Genomic DNA, 17,907 nt, shown 5'->3' with positions numbered 1-17,907 from the left:
CTGAGAGGACACCCTTTCTCCCTTAATTTACCTTTGTCCGGGTATTTTATCCCAGCCTCAGGGAAAAAACCCCACCTGGCTCCTGTGTATAGCGACTCAAGCAGTTTTTTTCCCCCTTATCAAAAGAATTCTGTACTTAGCCTGTATTCGTGCTGACTCCCAAGAGAACTGACACATGCACACAAAACCATATAGACACATGCCATGGTGACAATATTCATAAAAGCCAAAACTGGAACAGGGAGAGGTGGCTCAGTGGTTAGGGGAACCTGCTGCTCTTGCAGAGGACCTGAGTTTGGGTCCCAGCACAGAAAGTCGGCTGACTCACAACCGGCTGACTCACAACCGGTCACTGTAGCTACAGGGGATCGGATGCCCCCTGCTGGCTTCCCAGGCCACCGCACTCACATGTGCACAGATAGACCTCATTTTAAACTTTCTTTTTTTTTTTCTTTTTTCTTTTTTTCGGAGCTGGGGACCGAACCCAGGGCCTTGCGCTTGCTAGGCAAGCGCTCTACCACTGAGCTAAATCCCTCACCCCTCATTTTAAACTTTCTAAAAATGTGTTTCACATTTACGCGGGACCCTGCCATCATATCAGGAGCACTTGCTGCCATTCCTCATCGGGACACATCCATGAGACTCAGTCACTTTGGAGCTGGAAATATGGGCAACTCGGTAAGGTGCCTGCCCCACAAGCATGAAGGCCTGAGGTCAGGGCCCCGGCACCCGTGTAAACCAGGCACAGTCCTTATAACGCCAGCAGCAGGAAGGATAGAAAGAGGAGCCACCTCGAGCTCAATGGCCAGCCAATTCAGTGAGAGGGGTGAGCATAAGACTGAGTGAGAGACCCTGCTTCAAACTTAAAGTAGACGGACCAAGAAGATGGCTCGGTGGGTAACAGTATTTACTGTGTGATCCCTGCCTGAGTCTGAAACCCCACATCCCTGGGTGGGAGGAGAGGACTCCCAAATTTGTCCTCTGACCTCCATGTGTGCTGTGGCATGCATGAGCCTGAAGCACACATAAATGAACTCATATCATAAACACACACACGAGACCAATTTTGTGTGTGTTTGTTTGTTTTGGTATCTCACATTTTATACACAATGGATTCAGCCTTAAACAAGGAATTGAGCAGCTGGAGAGACGACTCCATCACTAAGAGCATATGCTGTTCTTACAGAGATTAGGCATTTGGCTCTCAGTACCCAAGTCACAAATGCCTCTGATTCCAGCTCCAGGGAATCTGACATCTTCTGGCTTCTGCAAACACTGCATCTGCATGCACAAACCCACACACACACATACATATGCATATATGTGCACAATTAAAACACTAAGATTATACTCTCTTACCAGATGTAGACTCTCTTACCAGATGTAGATGCACACGTAAGTCTCAGAACTTGGGAGGCAGGACAGGCCGACTTCTATGAGTTCTGTGCTGTCCAGGGCTACACAGTGAGAACTCTAAGCGAATGAATAGATGCCGGAAGGATGCTTCTGTGGTTAAAAGCTACTCATGCAAGGGATCCAAGTTCAGGTTCTCAGGACCTGAGTCGGGTGGCTCACTCAGCCTGTACCCAGTCCCAGGGAGATCTGATGCCCCCTTCTGGCCTCTGAGGGTACTGCACACACACGGTGAAGGGTCGGACACGCGCGAGCTGGCAAAACACACACAACAGCAGACACACGCAACAACAACAAAACCCTTGAAGACGTCACACTAAGTAAAGGAAGCCAGACACAAGGCCGCATTCTGCACTGTTCCACAGATAGGAAGTTTCCAGAAAAGGCAAAAACCTTTAGAGAAAAAGGAGATGGGGGCTGCCCAAGCTTGGGTGTAGGGGGAGTAAGTGCTGAAGGGTGCTGGCATCTTTGGGGGATACTGAGGGATGCTGAATGGCCACGTGGAAATACAGGAATAATTACTACAGTGTACATTACAAGTGGATCGACTGGGTACGTCAATTCCAGTTCCAGCTGCTCTTACAAAGCCATCGCGGGGGGTCAGGAGGACGGCTCAGTGCTTAAATTGCTTGTCGCCAAGCTGGGAGACCTGAGTTTTATCCTTGGAATCCACTTGGTGCCCACAAGATGTTCTCTGATCTACATAAACATGCGCATGGGCGTGCACGCACACATGCAGGCATTCACACACACCTGCATGACCACACACGCGCACGCGCACGCGCACAGCTTTCCCAAGCCGTCTGATTTGGCACTGTCTTCCGGTTTAGTCTTCAGGATTTCGCTTCTTCACTTTTCCATTTAATCCCACCCTGCTCTGCTGTTTGTTCTTGACATCTGTCACTTCTAATAGGCACAGGGACATGAGTGTCCCTTCCAACAATGTCCTGGGGTATCCCCGAGTCCCATCCCTGGTACCCCAGAGAGGACTGACCACAGGACAGAAGCAGTCTGCACATCCAGTCTGGGCAGAGCCCAGAACCCTGGCTCCAGTGGAGACAGAATCTCAAGTTTTGGTCCAAAGCAGCTGGGCTGTGGGGAATGGCTTCACTCGAGTATTTACTGCAAAAGCACGAGGACCTGAGGTTGATGCCCAGAACCCTGACAAGGGCTCAGCCTGACCACATGTGCACCTGTAACCCCAGTACGGTGTGGGATGGTGACGGGCTTGCTGAAGCTTGAAACAGCAAGCAGAGATGCTTGTGGTCAAGCAGTTTGCAACCAAGCAGCTGGTGGCCAAGAGTGATGACCCAAGTTGACCTGCACATGCAGGCCTGTCTGCAGACAGACACACACAAATAACAAAATAAATCAAAGGGCAAGCCGTGGGGTCAGAATGACGTCATGCCTCAACAGTAAAGTGGAAAGCTGATGAAGGACTTAGGTTCAGTTCCCAGCACCCACACAAACATACAACCAGCAGGCCTCCAGGGGCACTGTCCACACATGGTACAGAAATCCATGCATATCCAATTCTTAAAATTTAGTTAAAGATGTATGTTCCAAAGGGCTGGGGATGAAGCTCATTAAAAGCAATGAATGGGCTTGAATCTCAGCATCACAAAATGAAAATTCCATAACGCCTATGAAACTGTTTAGAAAAAAATTTATTTTGAACACATGAAAGGAAAATTTAGAGATACCCGCCCCCTAATAAAACCCAGATCCTTTCCAAGGTGACGGGGGTCCCAACAGGTGTCCCTGAGCAGTGCCCAGTGCTGCATAGGAACTGGGTCTTACCCTCTGTGTTCTGAGCTCATAGAGCTGCAGAAAACAGGTGCTGGTGGCAGAGACACTTCACATTCCTGAGGCCGGACAAACAGACCCATGGGTGGCTACCCACCAGCACTCCCTGGTGGTGTGCGTGAGTGACAGCTGTCACTGGCTTATTTAAAAACACCCGCAGCCAGCGCTCTCTGCAGAGGGCGGAGCCCACTCCCTTTCATCATCCAATCTGGATATTTAATGTGACCAGGTAGGAGGCACCCCGTCAACAGCAACTTGGGACATCAGTACCAAGATGGTTCTGCCAGCTGGAGGGACCACCCGCTGCCTCCCAGGGGTCCTTGTCCATGGGGCCAGCACGCCCCTCTCCAAAGGCTTCCTTGGCCCAGGTGCAAGGCACACAGCCGCTTGGCGGCTTGGCTGGGAGGGCCAGCCTAGCGGATGGGCCTGAATGGAAAGGTGACGCCTGAGAGGAAGGTGTGCCCCGGGTGCGTAGGCAGGGCTGGGTGGGCAGCTGGGTGGGCGGGCACAGCCCCATAGGCCAGCGGGGGTGTATGGATATGTGGGTAGAACCCAGGGGGAAGAGCGGTGTGTGGCGACTGCTGCACTGGGCCCGAGATCACCAGCTGGAGCAGGCTGCAAACACAAGGAGAGAGATTAGGACCACTTGGGCCTCTGGCCTGTTCTCTCAAATGCTAGCACAGCGTGTCATCCCAACACTCCAGAAGCTGCTCTGTCCCTCTCTCTGTACCTGGTGCCTCACACCTCATGAGTCAGAGGCTCCTGGGAGGTGACCTTGGAGCACAGGAGACTGGGGAAGGGAACGATGGGGTTGGCAGGATCTAGTCCAGGATTGTGAGAGAAGGATGTGCAAGGACGAAGCTACAATCCATACGCCAAGGATGGGTGGATGTGCTGTGGCTCACAGAGGCTGGCCTCTGTGCTGACTAGTTTTAAGCCAACTATACAGAAGCTAGAGTTATCTGAAAGGAGGGAACCTCAATTGAGAAGATGCCTCCATAATATCTGGCTGTAGGGCATTTTCTTAATTAGTGATCAACCGGGGAGGGCCTGCCCATGGTGGGTGGTGCCATCCCTGGGCTGGTGGTCCGGGGTTCTATAAGAAAGCGGGCAGAGCAAGCCATGGGGTACAAGACAGGGAGCAGCACCCCTCCTTCACGGTCTCTGCAGAAGCTCCTGCCTCCAGGTCCCTGCTCTGCGTGAGTTCCTGTCCTGACTGCCTTCTATGAGGAACAGGATATGGGGGTCAAATAAACCCTCCCCTCCCCAGCTTGCTGTGGTCTTGGTGTTTCATCACAGAGATAGCAACTCTGACTAGGACAGCCTCCAGGCCGTCCTGAGCCTGAGCCCATTCACCTCACCTCACCAAGCATCAATAACTTGGCCACCAGGAAAATGTCAGTTCTAATTGAGTTTGACTGCATTCCACACACAAGCCCCACAAAGATAGCTTTTCAATAGCTCATTATGATTCGAAGGATAATACCCCAAGGTCTGAGGAAGCCAGACGCCAGAGCCATGCCCTCCCTACCCAGACCCCTACGCTCTATTTGGGATCCTCACCAAAACCTCATCCTTCCTTTCTACAACCTCCACCGTCTGGAATGCCCCATCCTGAGTTCAGCGTTGCTTAGCCTCCTGTCCCGGTTTCTTCTCAGCTGTCAGCAGGATCACAACTTCCCTGCTCTAAAGCTCAGCCTGTCCACCTTCCCTGAGCCAGTCTGTCAATCAACCTGGCTCTCCAGGCTGAGGACGCAGCCTCCCAGCTTAGGTCTCCACTGCAGACACAAGCTCTCTGCTCACCCCTCTCCCAACCTCACGTGAGCCTGGGGACAGCACTGCTCTCTCTCCACCAAATCCAGCCTCGGATCCAACTCTGGTCCTCTCATCCCTTTGACCCCTAACTCCACCATGCTGCACCTCTCGGCACACTGACCACGACATGGCTGTACCCAGTGACAGCCTGCTCTCAAGTGGACCCTGCTGCTCTTTGGACACTGTCTTGAGCTTCCCTAAAGCAGAGGGTGGGACTGTCACAGACCCTTCTAGAGCAGCACAGGGGACCCAAAGCTGACCTTAGCAGTCACTGTAGCCATGAAGAGATTGGGCAGAGTTAACAGACCAAAGATCCCGAGCCCTTTTCAAAAAACAAACAAAACCCCTACACACGGGGTTGGGGATTTAGCTCAGTGGTAGAGCGCTTGCCTGGCAAGCACAAGGCCCTGGGTTTGGTCCCCAGCTCCGAAAAAAAAGAAAAGAAAAAAAAAAAAACAAAACAAAACCCTACACACCTCTACTTTTCTCATGTGTAAGGCCGTTCCGCCTGCATGCATGTCTGTGTACCACATACATTCAGTGCACAGGAGGCCAGGAGGAGGTGTGGGGCATTGGAGTCAGTTGTGGCTGGGAATTGAACTCAGGTCCTCTGCAAGAGCAACAAGTGCTCTGACCACTGAGCCACTTCTCCAGACCCCTGCGGCATTTTCATTTACACCCATTTCCTTTTTGTTAAAACAACTGAGTGGTGGGGCACACCCTCAACCCAGCACTCAGGAGGCAGAGGCAGGTGGATCTCTGAGTTTGAGACCAGCCTGGTCTACAGAGTGAGTTCCAGGATAGCCAGGGCTACGCAGAGAAAACATTGTCTCAAGAAAAACAACAACAGAAAAAAACAAAAACAACCCCCCCCCCAAAAAAAATCTCTGGGCCAGAAGCACGATCAAAACATTTATAAGCCAGGTGAATTCAAGGTCAGCCTGGCCTACAAGACCAGTGTCTGTCTATCTGTCTGTCTGTATTTCTCTCTCTCTCTCTCTCTTAAAAGAAAGAAGAAACAGAAAAGTCAATAAGCCCAGTGAGCACTGCAGAGGCCGTACCCTGCCAGAGATTTAGCATTTCCAGAAGCTTCCAGTCTGGTTGGAAAGTCAGCACAAACCAGGCGGTTAGAACTCAGTATTCAAGGTGAAATGCAATGGTCTGGTAGCCAGAAGAAAAGGAGCAGTGGGCCCCTGAACAACACTCCAGCCACTGAGGGTGGCCTGTGTGTTCTGCCAGCACCTCTCCCGCTTCACTACTGGGCCAGACACTCAGTCATTCTCCCACAAGAACTCAAGAGCAGAGGGGTGGGTGACAGGGCCCCACCCTGGCATACACCACCCTTCCTCAGCTTGCAGTGAAGCAGCACTCAGCTGACTTGCCAACTTCTGCCCAGATTGGCTATTCTGGCAGAGCCAGGAGCCAGGTGCTGGTGGGTGGCTATGACAACTGGTGCAGCTAAGATGTCTACCTCCTCATCCAGGTCGCCTGCCAGCACCAGTCCTGGGACCCAGTAAAAAGTGACAGGATCGAGTGACCCAGAACCCAATAATAAATGAACAAGACCAGCAGTCCTACCTGCACATCACCACTGTAAGCCTGCCCTGTTCACACCTCACACTGCTGTAAGCCTGTCCTGTTCACACCTCACACTGCTGTAAGCCTGTCCTGTTCACACCTCACCACTGCTGTAAGCCTGCCCTGTTCACACCTCACCACTGCTGTAAGCCTGTCCTGTTCACACCTCACACTGCTGTAAGCCTGTCCTGTTCACACCTCACCACTGCTGTAAGCCTGTCCTGTTCACACCTCACCACTGCTGTAAGCCTGCCCTGTTCACACCTCACCACTGCTGTAAGCCTGCCCTGTTCACACCTCACCACTGCTGTAAGCCTGCCCTGTTCACACCTCACCACTGCTGTAAGCCTGCCCTGTTCACACCTCACCACTGCTGTAAGCCTGCCCTGTTCACACCTCACCACTGCTGTAAGCCTGCCCTGTTCACACCTCACCACTGCTGTAAGCCTGCCCTGTTCACACCTCACACTGCTGTAAGCCTGTCCTGTTCACACCTCACACTGCTGTAAGCCTGCCCTGTTCACACCTCACACTGCTGTAAGCCTGCCCTGTTCACACCTCACACTGCTGTAAGCCTGTCCTGTTCACACCTCACCACTGCTGTAAGCCTGCCCTGTTCACACCTCACCACTGCTGTAAGCCTGCCCTGTTCACACCTCACCACTGCTGTAAGCCTGCCCTGTTCACACCTCACACTGCTGTAAGCCTGCCCTGTTCACACCTCACCACTGCTGTAAGCCTGCCCTGTTCACACCTCACCACTGCTGTAAGCCTGCCCTGTTCACACCTCACACTGCTGTAAGCCTGTCCTGTTCACACCTCACCACTGCTGTAAGCCTGTCCTGTTCACACCTCACACTGCTATAAGCCTGTCCTGTTCACACCTCACACTGCTGTAAGCCTGTCCTGTTCACACCTCACACTGCTGTAAGCCTGCCCTGTTCACACCTCACCACTGCTGTAAGCCTGTCCTGTTCACACCTCACACTGCTGTAAGCCTGCCCTGTTCACACCTCACACTGCTGTAAGCCCGCCCTGTTCACACCTCACACTGCTGTAAGCCTGCCCTGTTCACACCTCACACTGCTGTAAGCCTGCCCTGTTCACACCTCACACTGCTGTAAGCCTGCCCTGTTCACACGCCTGACTTCAACTGAAAACAGCACCTTGTTCAGTGGTTACAATTACTACCTGTGTGGGTGTATAAGATGCACATGTACGCGTGAATCATGCACGTGCATACGGACACTCATGTATGTGAATGAGGGCACATGCACGCCATGGCAAACATGGAGGTCAATGGACAACCTCAGATGCCAGCTCTCACCTTCCACCTGGCTTGAGCTGAGCTCAACTGTTTCCATTGTCCCTGTCAGGGAATTACAGACACTTGTGTGCTACAAGTTGCCCCTTGCTGGGGCATCAGTGTGTCCCAACCACAGTCACTATTTTTAGCAGCTCTGCAGCCCTCTCGTCTGAGGTACGATGGTTGGTTAGTGATCAGTTGGTCCCCTGTACCTGGGATTAAGGACACTATGCTCCCTGACAACTGCATGAGACTCTGTCAAGCACGCAGCTTTTGGCTTTGCTTCTAAGGACAGAGTCACAGGACTAGAATGCTCACATTCTGAAAGGGACAATGGCTCCCATGAGGCACCCTATGAGGCAGACAGCATTGCCACCCCAAAAGGAAACTGAGACCAGAGACACAGAGAGACTGCCCCAACACCACCACAAATACCTCTAAAGCCAAGTACCGCTAAGGGAACCCATACACAAGTGTGACCAGCACACTGGGCTCTCAGGGTCACCACCGTGTGACGGCACATCACCCTCGGCACATACAGATTTTGGCTTTGCTTCTAAGGAGAGGCACAGAAGCGCAATCAATGTCCGGGTTCTGAAAGGGACAGCAGCTCACACACACACCGAGGTCAAGCACTGCTCTGATAGAAGCATACTGATTTAGCAGCTTTGAGTGACACTGGGAGAGGGCTGTCCTGAGCCTCGGCTAATCTGACCCTGCAAAAAACCCATCAGGGGATACTTGGCTGCCTGCAGACGGAATCTGTCCCCAGGACCAAGGTATCTGCCCTGCTCTGCCTCTTGTCATTCCCGCCCTGTCCCAGCAATGCCCACCCAGTTGGAGGTAGGAACACCTACTTGTTATGGGGCAGCCGGGAGCACAAGGTTCTCAGGTCATCTGTAATTAAGGAGACATGGGATTAGACGGGGAGGCCTGGATTCGAGGTTCTCAACAAGACCGCTGACCAGACAGCAGGAGGACCTGCTGCAGCAAGCTCCCAGCCTCCTTAGAAACTGCATTCTCCTGAATGGTAGTTTCCACTTAAAAGAAAAAACAAACCAGAAACAGAAGAAGCTACTTGAAAGGGAGTGGCCCTGCTGACAATTTGTTGCCTGCCTGGGAAAGAGCCACAAACAGAGCTCTTACTAAGTAACCAAGTGCCCAGGGTAAAAGGGGGGATCATTAACCGTAACCCTCCACTGGGGACAGAGCCATCAGTCCATTAGACAACAAACACAAGGCTGGTGCTACAGTTCAGTGACAGAGTGCTCGCCAGCCACAAAGCCCTAGCTCCATCTCTAGGGCTGTCTGCCCACTCCCCAAATGAGGAAACCAGACAGCAAACACATCCAAGCATGGGGGTTCACTCCCATAACCCTAGCACTCAAGTACAGAGGCAGAAAAACTACCATGAGTTTCAGGCTAGCCTGGGCTATGCAAAGCAAACCCACCCCCCACACACCCCACACACATCCCCACACACACCCCCACACTGCAATCTTAGTCCTACAGAGGAAAAATTCTGTAGGTTCTAGTCGCACTGTCCCGAAAGGGCCAGGTAACAGCATCTAGGTGTCTTCTCTAGAGCACAGCAGCACCCCATGAGTGACCCTAGGGGACATTCTAGGGCTTTCCACCAACCTCCCTTATAGTCACGGGGATGGGGAGCAAGTCCCTAAAGAAGCAAAGGCGGTATCTGTCTAGGATCCCCTGATCTTTCTGCCTGCAGCGTGGGGTCACGGGATCAGCACCCACCTCTCGTACACAGCAGAGCCCCCGACGTCATGGCCACCTGCAGGGCCTGGGCCAAGCGGTCCAGTGCGAGCTCGATCTCCTGGGAGGCATTGAGAGGGTTCAGTTCGTCTGCGAGTCTGTTGATCTCCTCAACAAGCGGGACCATGTGGTCGAACAGGATGAGCCCCAGGCGCCCGTACAGGTTCTTCTCGGTCAGGTGCAGCTGGAGTGTCGTGAGGACCTGCAGGACACTCAGGTGGAGCTGTGAGTACAGCAGGTGCGAGTCTCTGTCTGTGCCCGTGCCTGAGTCCTTAGCAACCTTGTGACTGATGTGGCCATTGGATAGGCAAGGCTTCTTCCTTTTGTAAGCCAGAGGGGCCTTCACGCACCACCGGATCAGCCCAATGAGGGGCGTGAGCTCTAAAAATCCTATGGGCAGGTTGGCGGCGATGGGGGTATTTAAAAACGTGATGAGAATCAGCCTTGGGTCCTCAAAAATCCAGCTGACAATCATTTCAAGTAAGTCCAAAGGCGGGATGAGGTCATCTGCAAAGAGACATTCAGTCAGGAGTGGCTCTGGCCGGGGACAGGAGCAGAGTGGACGGGGGGGATGGGCCCTAGTTTACAGTCTGGTACTCAGATGCCTACTGCCCAAGTCCCTCAACCTGTCTCCTTTCCCACATCTGCTCCACTGCCCAGAAACCTATGGCCAAAGGCAAGACTCAGGAAAAAAAAAAAAATCAAATAAAAATTAAAAACCACCTCAGTAAGTTAACAATTCCCTTGAACTCCATCACTTCCTCCCTACACACACATACTCATTTCCTCACATATGCGGAGGTCACATATGCGAAGGGACCTGCAGGAGTCCCTTCTCTTTCCACTTATACACGGGTCACAGGGATTGAACTCAAGTTGTCACACTGTATGACACATGTTTCTACACATGGTTCTCAACCTTCCTAATGCTGTGACCCTTTAATATAGCTCCTCGTGTTATGGTGACGCCAAACCAAAGAATTATTTTCATTTCACAACCATAATTTTGCTCTTGTTATGAACTGTAACATAAATATTTCTGGATAGAGGTTTATTTACCAAAGGGATTGTGGCCCAAGGGGTTGAGAACAGCTGTTCTACGCAATGAGCTGCCTCACTAGCCCCTAGCTCAGAACTACTGGTGTACCTCACCCCTTCCTTGGGCACAGGTTTCTTCCCTATATCCAGTATCTCTTCCATAGCACAGTGACAGCTACGGTGACCTTCAGAGTAGCCTGGAGTGCCGTTAGTCATCCAGCGGCAGCCAGTAGCCATCTCAGCCCCAAAGCTGGAACCCTTATCTAAGTCCCAGCTTGACTTCTGAGCAGCACTAACGAGGGCAGAAATTGGCACTAACTCTGGGCCTACCACGTGTCAGGTGCTGGCCCCAGTCCTTTCTTTATAGAGACCAACCCACATAATCCACACAGCACCCCACAGTCCTTTCTCAGAACTCATTAGAAACACGGGGTGGAGTCAGGACCTGGTGGTGCATCCTCTGATCCCAGCACTCAGCAGGCAAACGCAAAAGGTTATCTCTGTCAGTTCAAGGCTAGCCTGGTCTACAAAGTAAGTCCAGGACAGCCAGGGCTGTTATACCAAGAAACCCTGTCTCTACAAAACTAAACAAAACAAAACAAGCCCAAACCACAAACAGGACAAAACAGAACCAACAGGTGGTGGGCTCATCTGACCCTGGCAACCTGGTTTACAGGTCACCAAGCCACACTGCCCAATTTGGCATCAGCACAGTATACGCTGAGAATGTGGCCCAGGCTCCTCTCTGAGGCTATGCACTCTCAGCTCACGGGAGAGCAAGACCTGACAGAGTCCCCGTCCACGCTTTGCTCAAGCATGCGCTCCCTCTGTGGGACTAAGGTTTCCTTCCACCCTTTCTTCTACTGAAAGACCATCTCAGACTGTCCCTACAACACCGCCGGCAGGAGACAGCAGCTGTGTCTACAACCCCCTGTGGCAACCCTGCCTCTGCCCCCTCTTCTGCCACCTACATTTCTTTTATTTTATTTTTTTTTCTTTTCTTTTTTTTTCGGAGCTGGGGATCGAACCCAGGGCCTTGCGCTTGCTAGGCAAGTGCTCTAACACTGAGCTAAATCCCCAACCCCCTGCCACCTACATTTCTAACGCATGCCCAGGCCTCCGTGGAGGCACCTGCCGTGGCCTAAAGACAGCATGCGTTCAGGCGAAGGTGTGCATCCATGCCTTGGGCATGCATGTGGCACGCGTGCCTGGTGGCTGAATTCTCCACTCCCACAGAGGAGACCCGTGCTCTTGAACCTGTTTGCCTGCATACATGTGTGTGCACCACATGCGCACAACTCAATTCTCTGTAGAAGCACTGCTTTGGCCTGAGAGCAGCAAAGGTTAAGTGTAATAAAACAAACAAAACAAAACACACACACATAACCAATGGGGCTGAGATGGAACAGGAAATAGAAAATGTTCCCAAAGACTCTCAAACTGCTGGCTGAGCTATCAGATCAGGACTCAGCCCTCAGAGCAGCAAGGGTAAAGGACAGAAGGAGGAAACTGAACCCTGAGCACAAGAGCAGGCTCAGAACTTAACTCCACACAGAAAGCAGCACAAACATCTTCTCTTTATAGGAAAACAATGAGCCTAAACCTTAAGCTATAAGCCTAAGGCCATAGTAGACACTGATTATGGTTAAACAGGACAGGGGGCTTAGGCCTCCACAGCCCGGACTTTGCTACCGGGGCCAGAGTAGACACTTGACTGTGGCTAAACAGGGCAGGGGCTCAGGCTTCCGCAGCTGGGGCTTTGTGGCCCATTCCCTCGCTCATGGACACGTTCCCAGGACAGGAACAATAAGCAGGGCTTTCTGCCTAAGTCCTTCCACATCTGTGTCTTCTCTGGCCACTACTTCCTGGCTATCCTTCCAGAAGACCTTGGTTTAATTTCCCAGCACCCACATGTGGCTCGCATCTATCTACAATTTTAGTCCTAGGGCAACCAACACCTTCTTCTGTCCTCCGTGGACACCAGGCTTCATGTGGTACACAGATACCCATACAGGCAAAATATCCCCACACGGGAAGAAAATGAGGAGAAGGGGAAGAGGAAAAGAGGGAAGGGTGGGGGGGAGGAGAGGGGAAGGAGGAGGAGGAAGAAGAGGAGGGAAGACGAGGGGAAGAGGAGGAGGAGAGTGAGAGGGGGAGGAGGAGAAAGAAGAAACCTTAAAGATGGATGGATGGATGGGTAGGTAGGTAGGTAGGCAGGCAGGCGGACGGACGGACGGACGGACGGACGGATGGATGGGTAGGTAGGTAGGTAGTTAGGTAGGTAGTAGATAGATGGATGGATGGATGGATAGGTAGGTAGGTAGTTAGGTAGGTAGTAGATAGATGGATGGATAGATAGGTAGGTAGGTGGATGGATGGATGGATGGATAGACGGATGGATGGATGGATAGGTGGGTGGGTGGGTGGATGGATGGATGGATGGATGGATGGATGGATGGATGGATGGATAGGTAGGTAGGTAGGTAGGTAGGTAGGTAGGTAGATAGGTGAACAGCTGCTGCTCTTCCAGAGGACCTGTCTGGTTCCCAGCTCCCACACTGGACAGTTCACAACTGCCTGTGCCTTCCCCTTCAAGGGACCTGACACTCAGTTCTGGCTTTCTTGGGCACCCACAGTTACAGTGCATACGCCCACACACATGCACATAATTAAGAATGAGTCTTGTGGGGGTTGGGGATTTAGCTCAGTGGTAGAGCTCTTGCCTAGCAAGCACAAGGCCCTGGGTTCGGTCCCCAGCTCCAAAAAAAAAAAAAAAAAAAAAAAAAAAAAAGAATGACTCTTGTGGAGAGGCGGTGACACGTCTGTACCTCAGCTCCAGGTCCTGGGTTCCTAACCGGCTTGTTGATGCCATGCAGACCCAAGCCACTGGGAAGGACTGAACAAAGCCGCTTGTAGCAAATGACAAAGGTCAGACGCTGCAGGTCTAGGCTTAGTCCCACAATAACGACGCAGACTTTGCAGTTAAAATAAAGGGCAACGGCACTGGGTTTGGAGAGTGGCTGCTCTTAACCTGAGTTCACTTCCCACATTTGGACCATCTGTAACTCCAGCTCCAAGGGCCTCTGTGGGCACTGCACACATGTAACACACACACACACACACACACACACACACACACACACACACACGAACGCATGAACGCATGCACGCACGCACGCTGTACACATGCATGCATGCACACATAAACAACAAAATGAAACAAAAACAATGTAGTCACTGGTGCATGGGATGTAGTTCTAGGGTAGAATGCTTACCCAGCATGCTCGCAGCTCCAAGTTCTATCCCTGGCGCCTCAAAGAAGATAAAATACACAAAGCTGGCATTCACCAGAAGCTGCTGGACACTCACCTGATGACAGGTCGTAGAGCGCGGTCACGGACGTTATGAACTGGCAGCAGAAACGAGGGCTGGCACTAAAGATCTGTTTCAGTGTCTGAACAGAGCCTGGCACCAAACAGCAGTAGTCATCCACAAGGGCCCTGGCAAGCCTCACGCAGTAGACCACAGGCGTCCGCTGGGAAGAAGCCACAGTCCAAGTCACTGAGGAACCCTGAGCTAGCAGGTAACGGCTGATATAAACAGTGAGGACCACCCAATGGATGGAGCCGCTTCGGGGCTCGGGTAGACCTGCTAACAGAGCCCCTTGGAGCAGGTTCTCATCTAAAGCCCAAGGAACCAGTCCACCACTTCCCAGCCACCCGTGAGCACATCAGCCTGCTATCCTACACTCCCACACTAGAGGGCAGAGGTGAGCTCTTGCAACAGCCTGCAAGGGTGGAATATTTACATAAACCTTCTGCCTGTCTTGTTCCTTGGTCCAGAGGTGACTTTGGTAATCACTGTGAGGTTTGGAAGAGTGTGTGAATTATCACATGATCAAATGTCTGCTACAGCCGGGCGTGGGGGTCCCAGCTTCAGTTTCAGCACTAGGAAGCCTGAGGCAAAAGGATCATAGATTATAGGCTGGCCTAAGCTGTATGGCTACACTTGTTTAAGACTTTATTTTTCCTGGCGTGTAGACCTGTGTGTCTGTGTGAGTATGTACATGTGAGTACAGGCATTCAAGGACAGGGGGCGATGGATTCCCTGGAGCTCGAGTTAGAGGCAGTTGGAAGCTGGATATGGGTGCTAAGAACTGAATTTGGGTCCTTTATATGAGCAGTATGTCTCTTAACCACTAAGGCTTCTCTCCTTCCTCTGCATATTGGCTTTAAAATCCAGTCATGTTGGCTCACAAAGCGATTTTCTATTTATTCTGAAGATGAGGCCTTTTTTCTTTCTTTATCAAAAAATCTACTTAAGGCCAGGTGTGGTGTCACAAACCTTTAATCTGGGAAGGCAGAGGGAGGCAGATCTTTATGAGTTAGAGGCCAGCCTGGTCTACATAGTGAATTCCATGCCAATCAAGGGTATACAGTAAGACTCTTTTAAAAAAAAAAAAAAAATGGGGGTATGGTGGATGGTTCAGCCAGTAAAGCTCTTACAGAAGGAAAACTCTGTAACTACATTAAGGCAAAAGAAGTAGGGGCTAGAGAGAGATGGTTCAGTGGTTAGGGGCACTGGCTGCTTTCCCAGAGGACGCAAGTTCGATTCCCAGCACTCACATGCTGTTTCACAACCATTTGTAACTGGAGTCAGGCATCGGAAACCCACTTCTAGCCTCCATAATGTGAGCACCAAGCACACAGGTGGTACACGGACATACGTGCAGGCAAAACATCCCCACGGGAAACAATTAAAAGCTAATAAATAATTTTAAAATTTACGATGCAAAGGAGCCAAGGAAGCCAAGTGGTGGTGATGCACACCTTTGATCCCAGCACTCAGGAGGCAAAGAAGGCGGAGCTCTGAGTTCGAGGCCAGCCTGGTCTACAGAGTGAGTTCCAGGACAGCCAGGGCTACACAGAGAAACCCTGTCTCCAACAATGGAAAATAAAAAAAAAAAGGTGACAGTGATGAGTTGACTTCGCAAAGTTGTCCTGAGAGCCCTACAGATGTGCTGTGGTGCAGGCCAGCACACACACATCATACAAGCACATTAATAATAAGTAGAAGTTTTAAATAAGCTCGGTGTGGTGGCACACACCTTCAGTCGCAAACACTCAGGAGGCAGAGACAGGTGGGTCTTGGTTGAGTTCAAGGCCAGCCTGGTCTACATTCTGAGATCCAGGACAGCCCAGGCTACATAATCAGGGCCTGTTTCAAAATAAAACAAACCCTAACCATTTATCACTGTGTGCATAAGAGCCAGGTACAGTGGCTCCTCAGGGGGCTCAGGCAGGAGGGTCATGAGGTTTGAATCCAGCCTGGACTACATACCAAAATCCTAGTTTCAAAAAGAGCAAACAAACAAACAAAAATTGTTAGCTCCATAAAAGCGAGAGTGGGTGTAGCACCCAGGCCACAGTGACTGATGACATCATTCGTGTGTAAAAGATCTCTACAGACATCCAGTGACATCCAAACTCTTGTTATCCTGTCTGTGGAGACTCTGGGAAGTAACACTATTTCAAGAGCAGTACCTGGAGCCAGGAGGCCGCACATTCCAACACGGGTATCCGACACACAGCCACGGCCATGGAGACCAGCTTTCCCAACAAGCTCATTCGGCTGTCGTCGGCTTTGTTCCCTTGGGGGCTGAAAAGGGAGGAGAAGATGATCTGCCGCACAGAGTCCTTGCTTTGCTCCTGGAAATAACTGCACATGATTTCAAGAAGCTGGAGCTCCTGAAGCGAATTCAGTCTCTGTAAAAACAAACCCAGGAGAGAAGCTGTGAGAGAAGAGGGTCTACACCTGCCCCTTAGCTCCCACAGTAAAGGATTAGGGGAGTGGATGCCTGGAATCCCAGCACACAAGAGGCTAAATCTAGAGGATCTTGAGTTCCAGGTTGGCCCGAGATACATGGTATATAGTGAGACGGTTGTCTCAAAAAGGGGGAAAAATCTGTTCTTTCTCCCAGGGTGTACTTTTTCACCTTTCTGGAGCCTAAGCCCAGGGATTTAACCCTAAGAATAAGCAAAGTAAAAGCCCTGCATCTAGTAAAGCAACATCCCAGAGGGATGTTAAGTAGCCAGTTCCCAAAGCCACCACCAGGATCATTGGTGGGAGACTGTCACACGCTTGAGAAACGGGCACGCGGCTGAAGAACGCCGCTGGACTGCAGGGCCGGGGGCTGAAAGAGGAGCGAGACCTCGGGGCGAGCGCCTGTCACCGAGCGAGGGCATGGCCGGGGCGGGCACCTTGGGCTGCGCGCCGCGCTCCTTGGGCACCTGGAACACGAACTCCTCCAGCAGCTCCACCGAGCCCTTGTCCACGATGGGCAGCGGCGCGCTCTGCAGCTGGCTGCTGAAGTAGATGTCCAGGTGGTACAGCACCTCCTTGGCGGCGCTCAGCGCGTCGCGCCGCAGCAGCGAGTGGCGGATGTCGCTCATCGTGCGGCCGCCCCGTCCCCGCCGCGAGTCCTACTTCCGCCCGGAGACAAAGAGGCGCGACCGGCCTGGGCCCCGACTAGGGCAGGGTCGCGGCGCCCGCCCGCCCGCCGCTAAGAGGCGCCGACCCGCTCAGGGAACCATCGTCGTCGTCGCCGTCGCCACGGATCAGCGGGTGTCCTGGGGTCCGACTGCGGCGCCGCCCAGAGCCGCGGGAGCCGACGCCGCTCGGCCGAACCGGCGGCTGAATGCCGGGGTGGCGACGGCGGCCCGCAGGGGCCAAGCTCGGGCCGCGGCCGCGCGTTCTCGTGGGCGCCCCCTGGCGGTGAGGCCCGCACGGGCAAGCACGAGGCCCCGCCCCGCCGTCCTGTTCTAGCCGGCGAATGTTTGATTATCAGACACTCAGAGGTGTTCTGAGCCAGCACCACGTATTCAGGATTTCTCCTGCTCCCCACCAACCAGAAGATGTTCTTATCGCCCCCGGGGTGTGTGTGTGTGTTGGGGGGAGGGGGTGACTACTAAGATAAATGATTCTGGTAAGCACCTTCAGGCCCTGATCCATAAGTTCCAGAGTCCCTGTTTCCAAATTCTCTCCTGACTCCTGGCCCCTCTTAACTGCTGTGCTCTAGCCAAGCCCAGGAGGACTATGGGGATCTTAGTACAAGGTTCAGCCCACATGCTCCCTGTTCCTGAAAACCTCTGGCCCTACACCACCTCCCACCCCAGTAT

At 52.3% G+C, this 17,907-nt stretch overlaps 1 protein-coding gene across 3 annotated transcripts; it reads right to left on the bottom strand.

Annotated features, from left to right (window-relative positions):
- Nucleotides 1–3,062: 3,062 nt before the first annotated feature.
- Nucleotides 3,063–17,428, bottom strand: Ints15 (integrator complex subunit 15). 3 transcript variants are annotated; one of them, XM_087579286.1, is made up of 6 exons: nucleotides 16,941–17,428; nucleotides 16,273–16,494; nucleotides 14,099–14,264; nucleotides 9,674–10,198; nucleotides 8,776–8,815; nucleotides 3,063–3,834 (listed from the first exon to the last, which is right to left on the bottom strand). In XM_087579286.1, the coding sequence occupies exons 2-6, from the start codon at nucleotides 16,453–16,455 to the stop codon at nucleotides 3,633–3,635; spliced, it is 1,116 nt and encodes a 371-aa protein (XP_087435412.1). In that variant the 5' UTR covers nucleotides 16,456–16,494; nucleotides 16,941–17,428; the 3' UTR covers nucleotides 3,063–3,632.
- Nucleotides 17,429–17,907: the final 479 nt, after the last annotated feature.

This window comes from Rattus norvegicus, chromosome 12 (genome assembly GCF_021556685.1).
Source record: "Rattus norvegicus strain SHRSP/BbbUtx chromosome 12, alternate assembly SHRSP_T2T, whole genome shotgun sequence".
Classification (NCBI taxonomy): domain Eukaryota; kingdom Metazoa; phylum Chordata; class Mammalia; order Rodentia; family Muridae; genus Rattus; species Rattus norvegicus.
The sequence above is the reverse complement of the archived record's forward strand: the minus strand, read 5'-3'. Positions and strand labels throughout refer to the sequence as shown.

Excerpts from the sequence above, each read along its gene's own strand:
- Ints15 (XM_087579285.1), bottom strand. The coding sequence starts at position 17,181 with ATGAGCGACATCCGCCACTCGCTGCTGCGGCGCGACGCGCTGAGCGCC. Across the intron at positions 14,265-16,272 it reads GTGCGGCCTCCTGGCTCCAG|CGGACGCCTGTGGTCTACTG; the intron begins GTACTGCTCTTG and ends GCTTCTTCCCAG. Across the intron at positions 10,199-14,098 it reads GCTCTACGACCTGTCATCAG|ATGACCTCATCCCGCCTTTG; the intron begins GTGAGTGTCCAG and ends GTCTCTTTGCAG.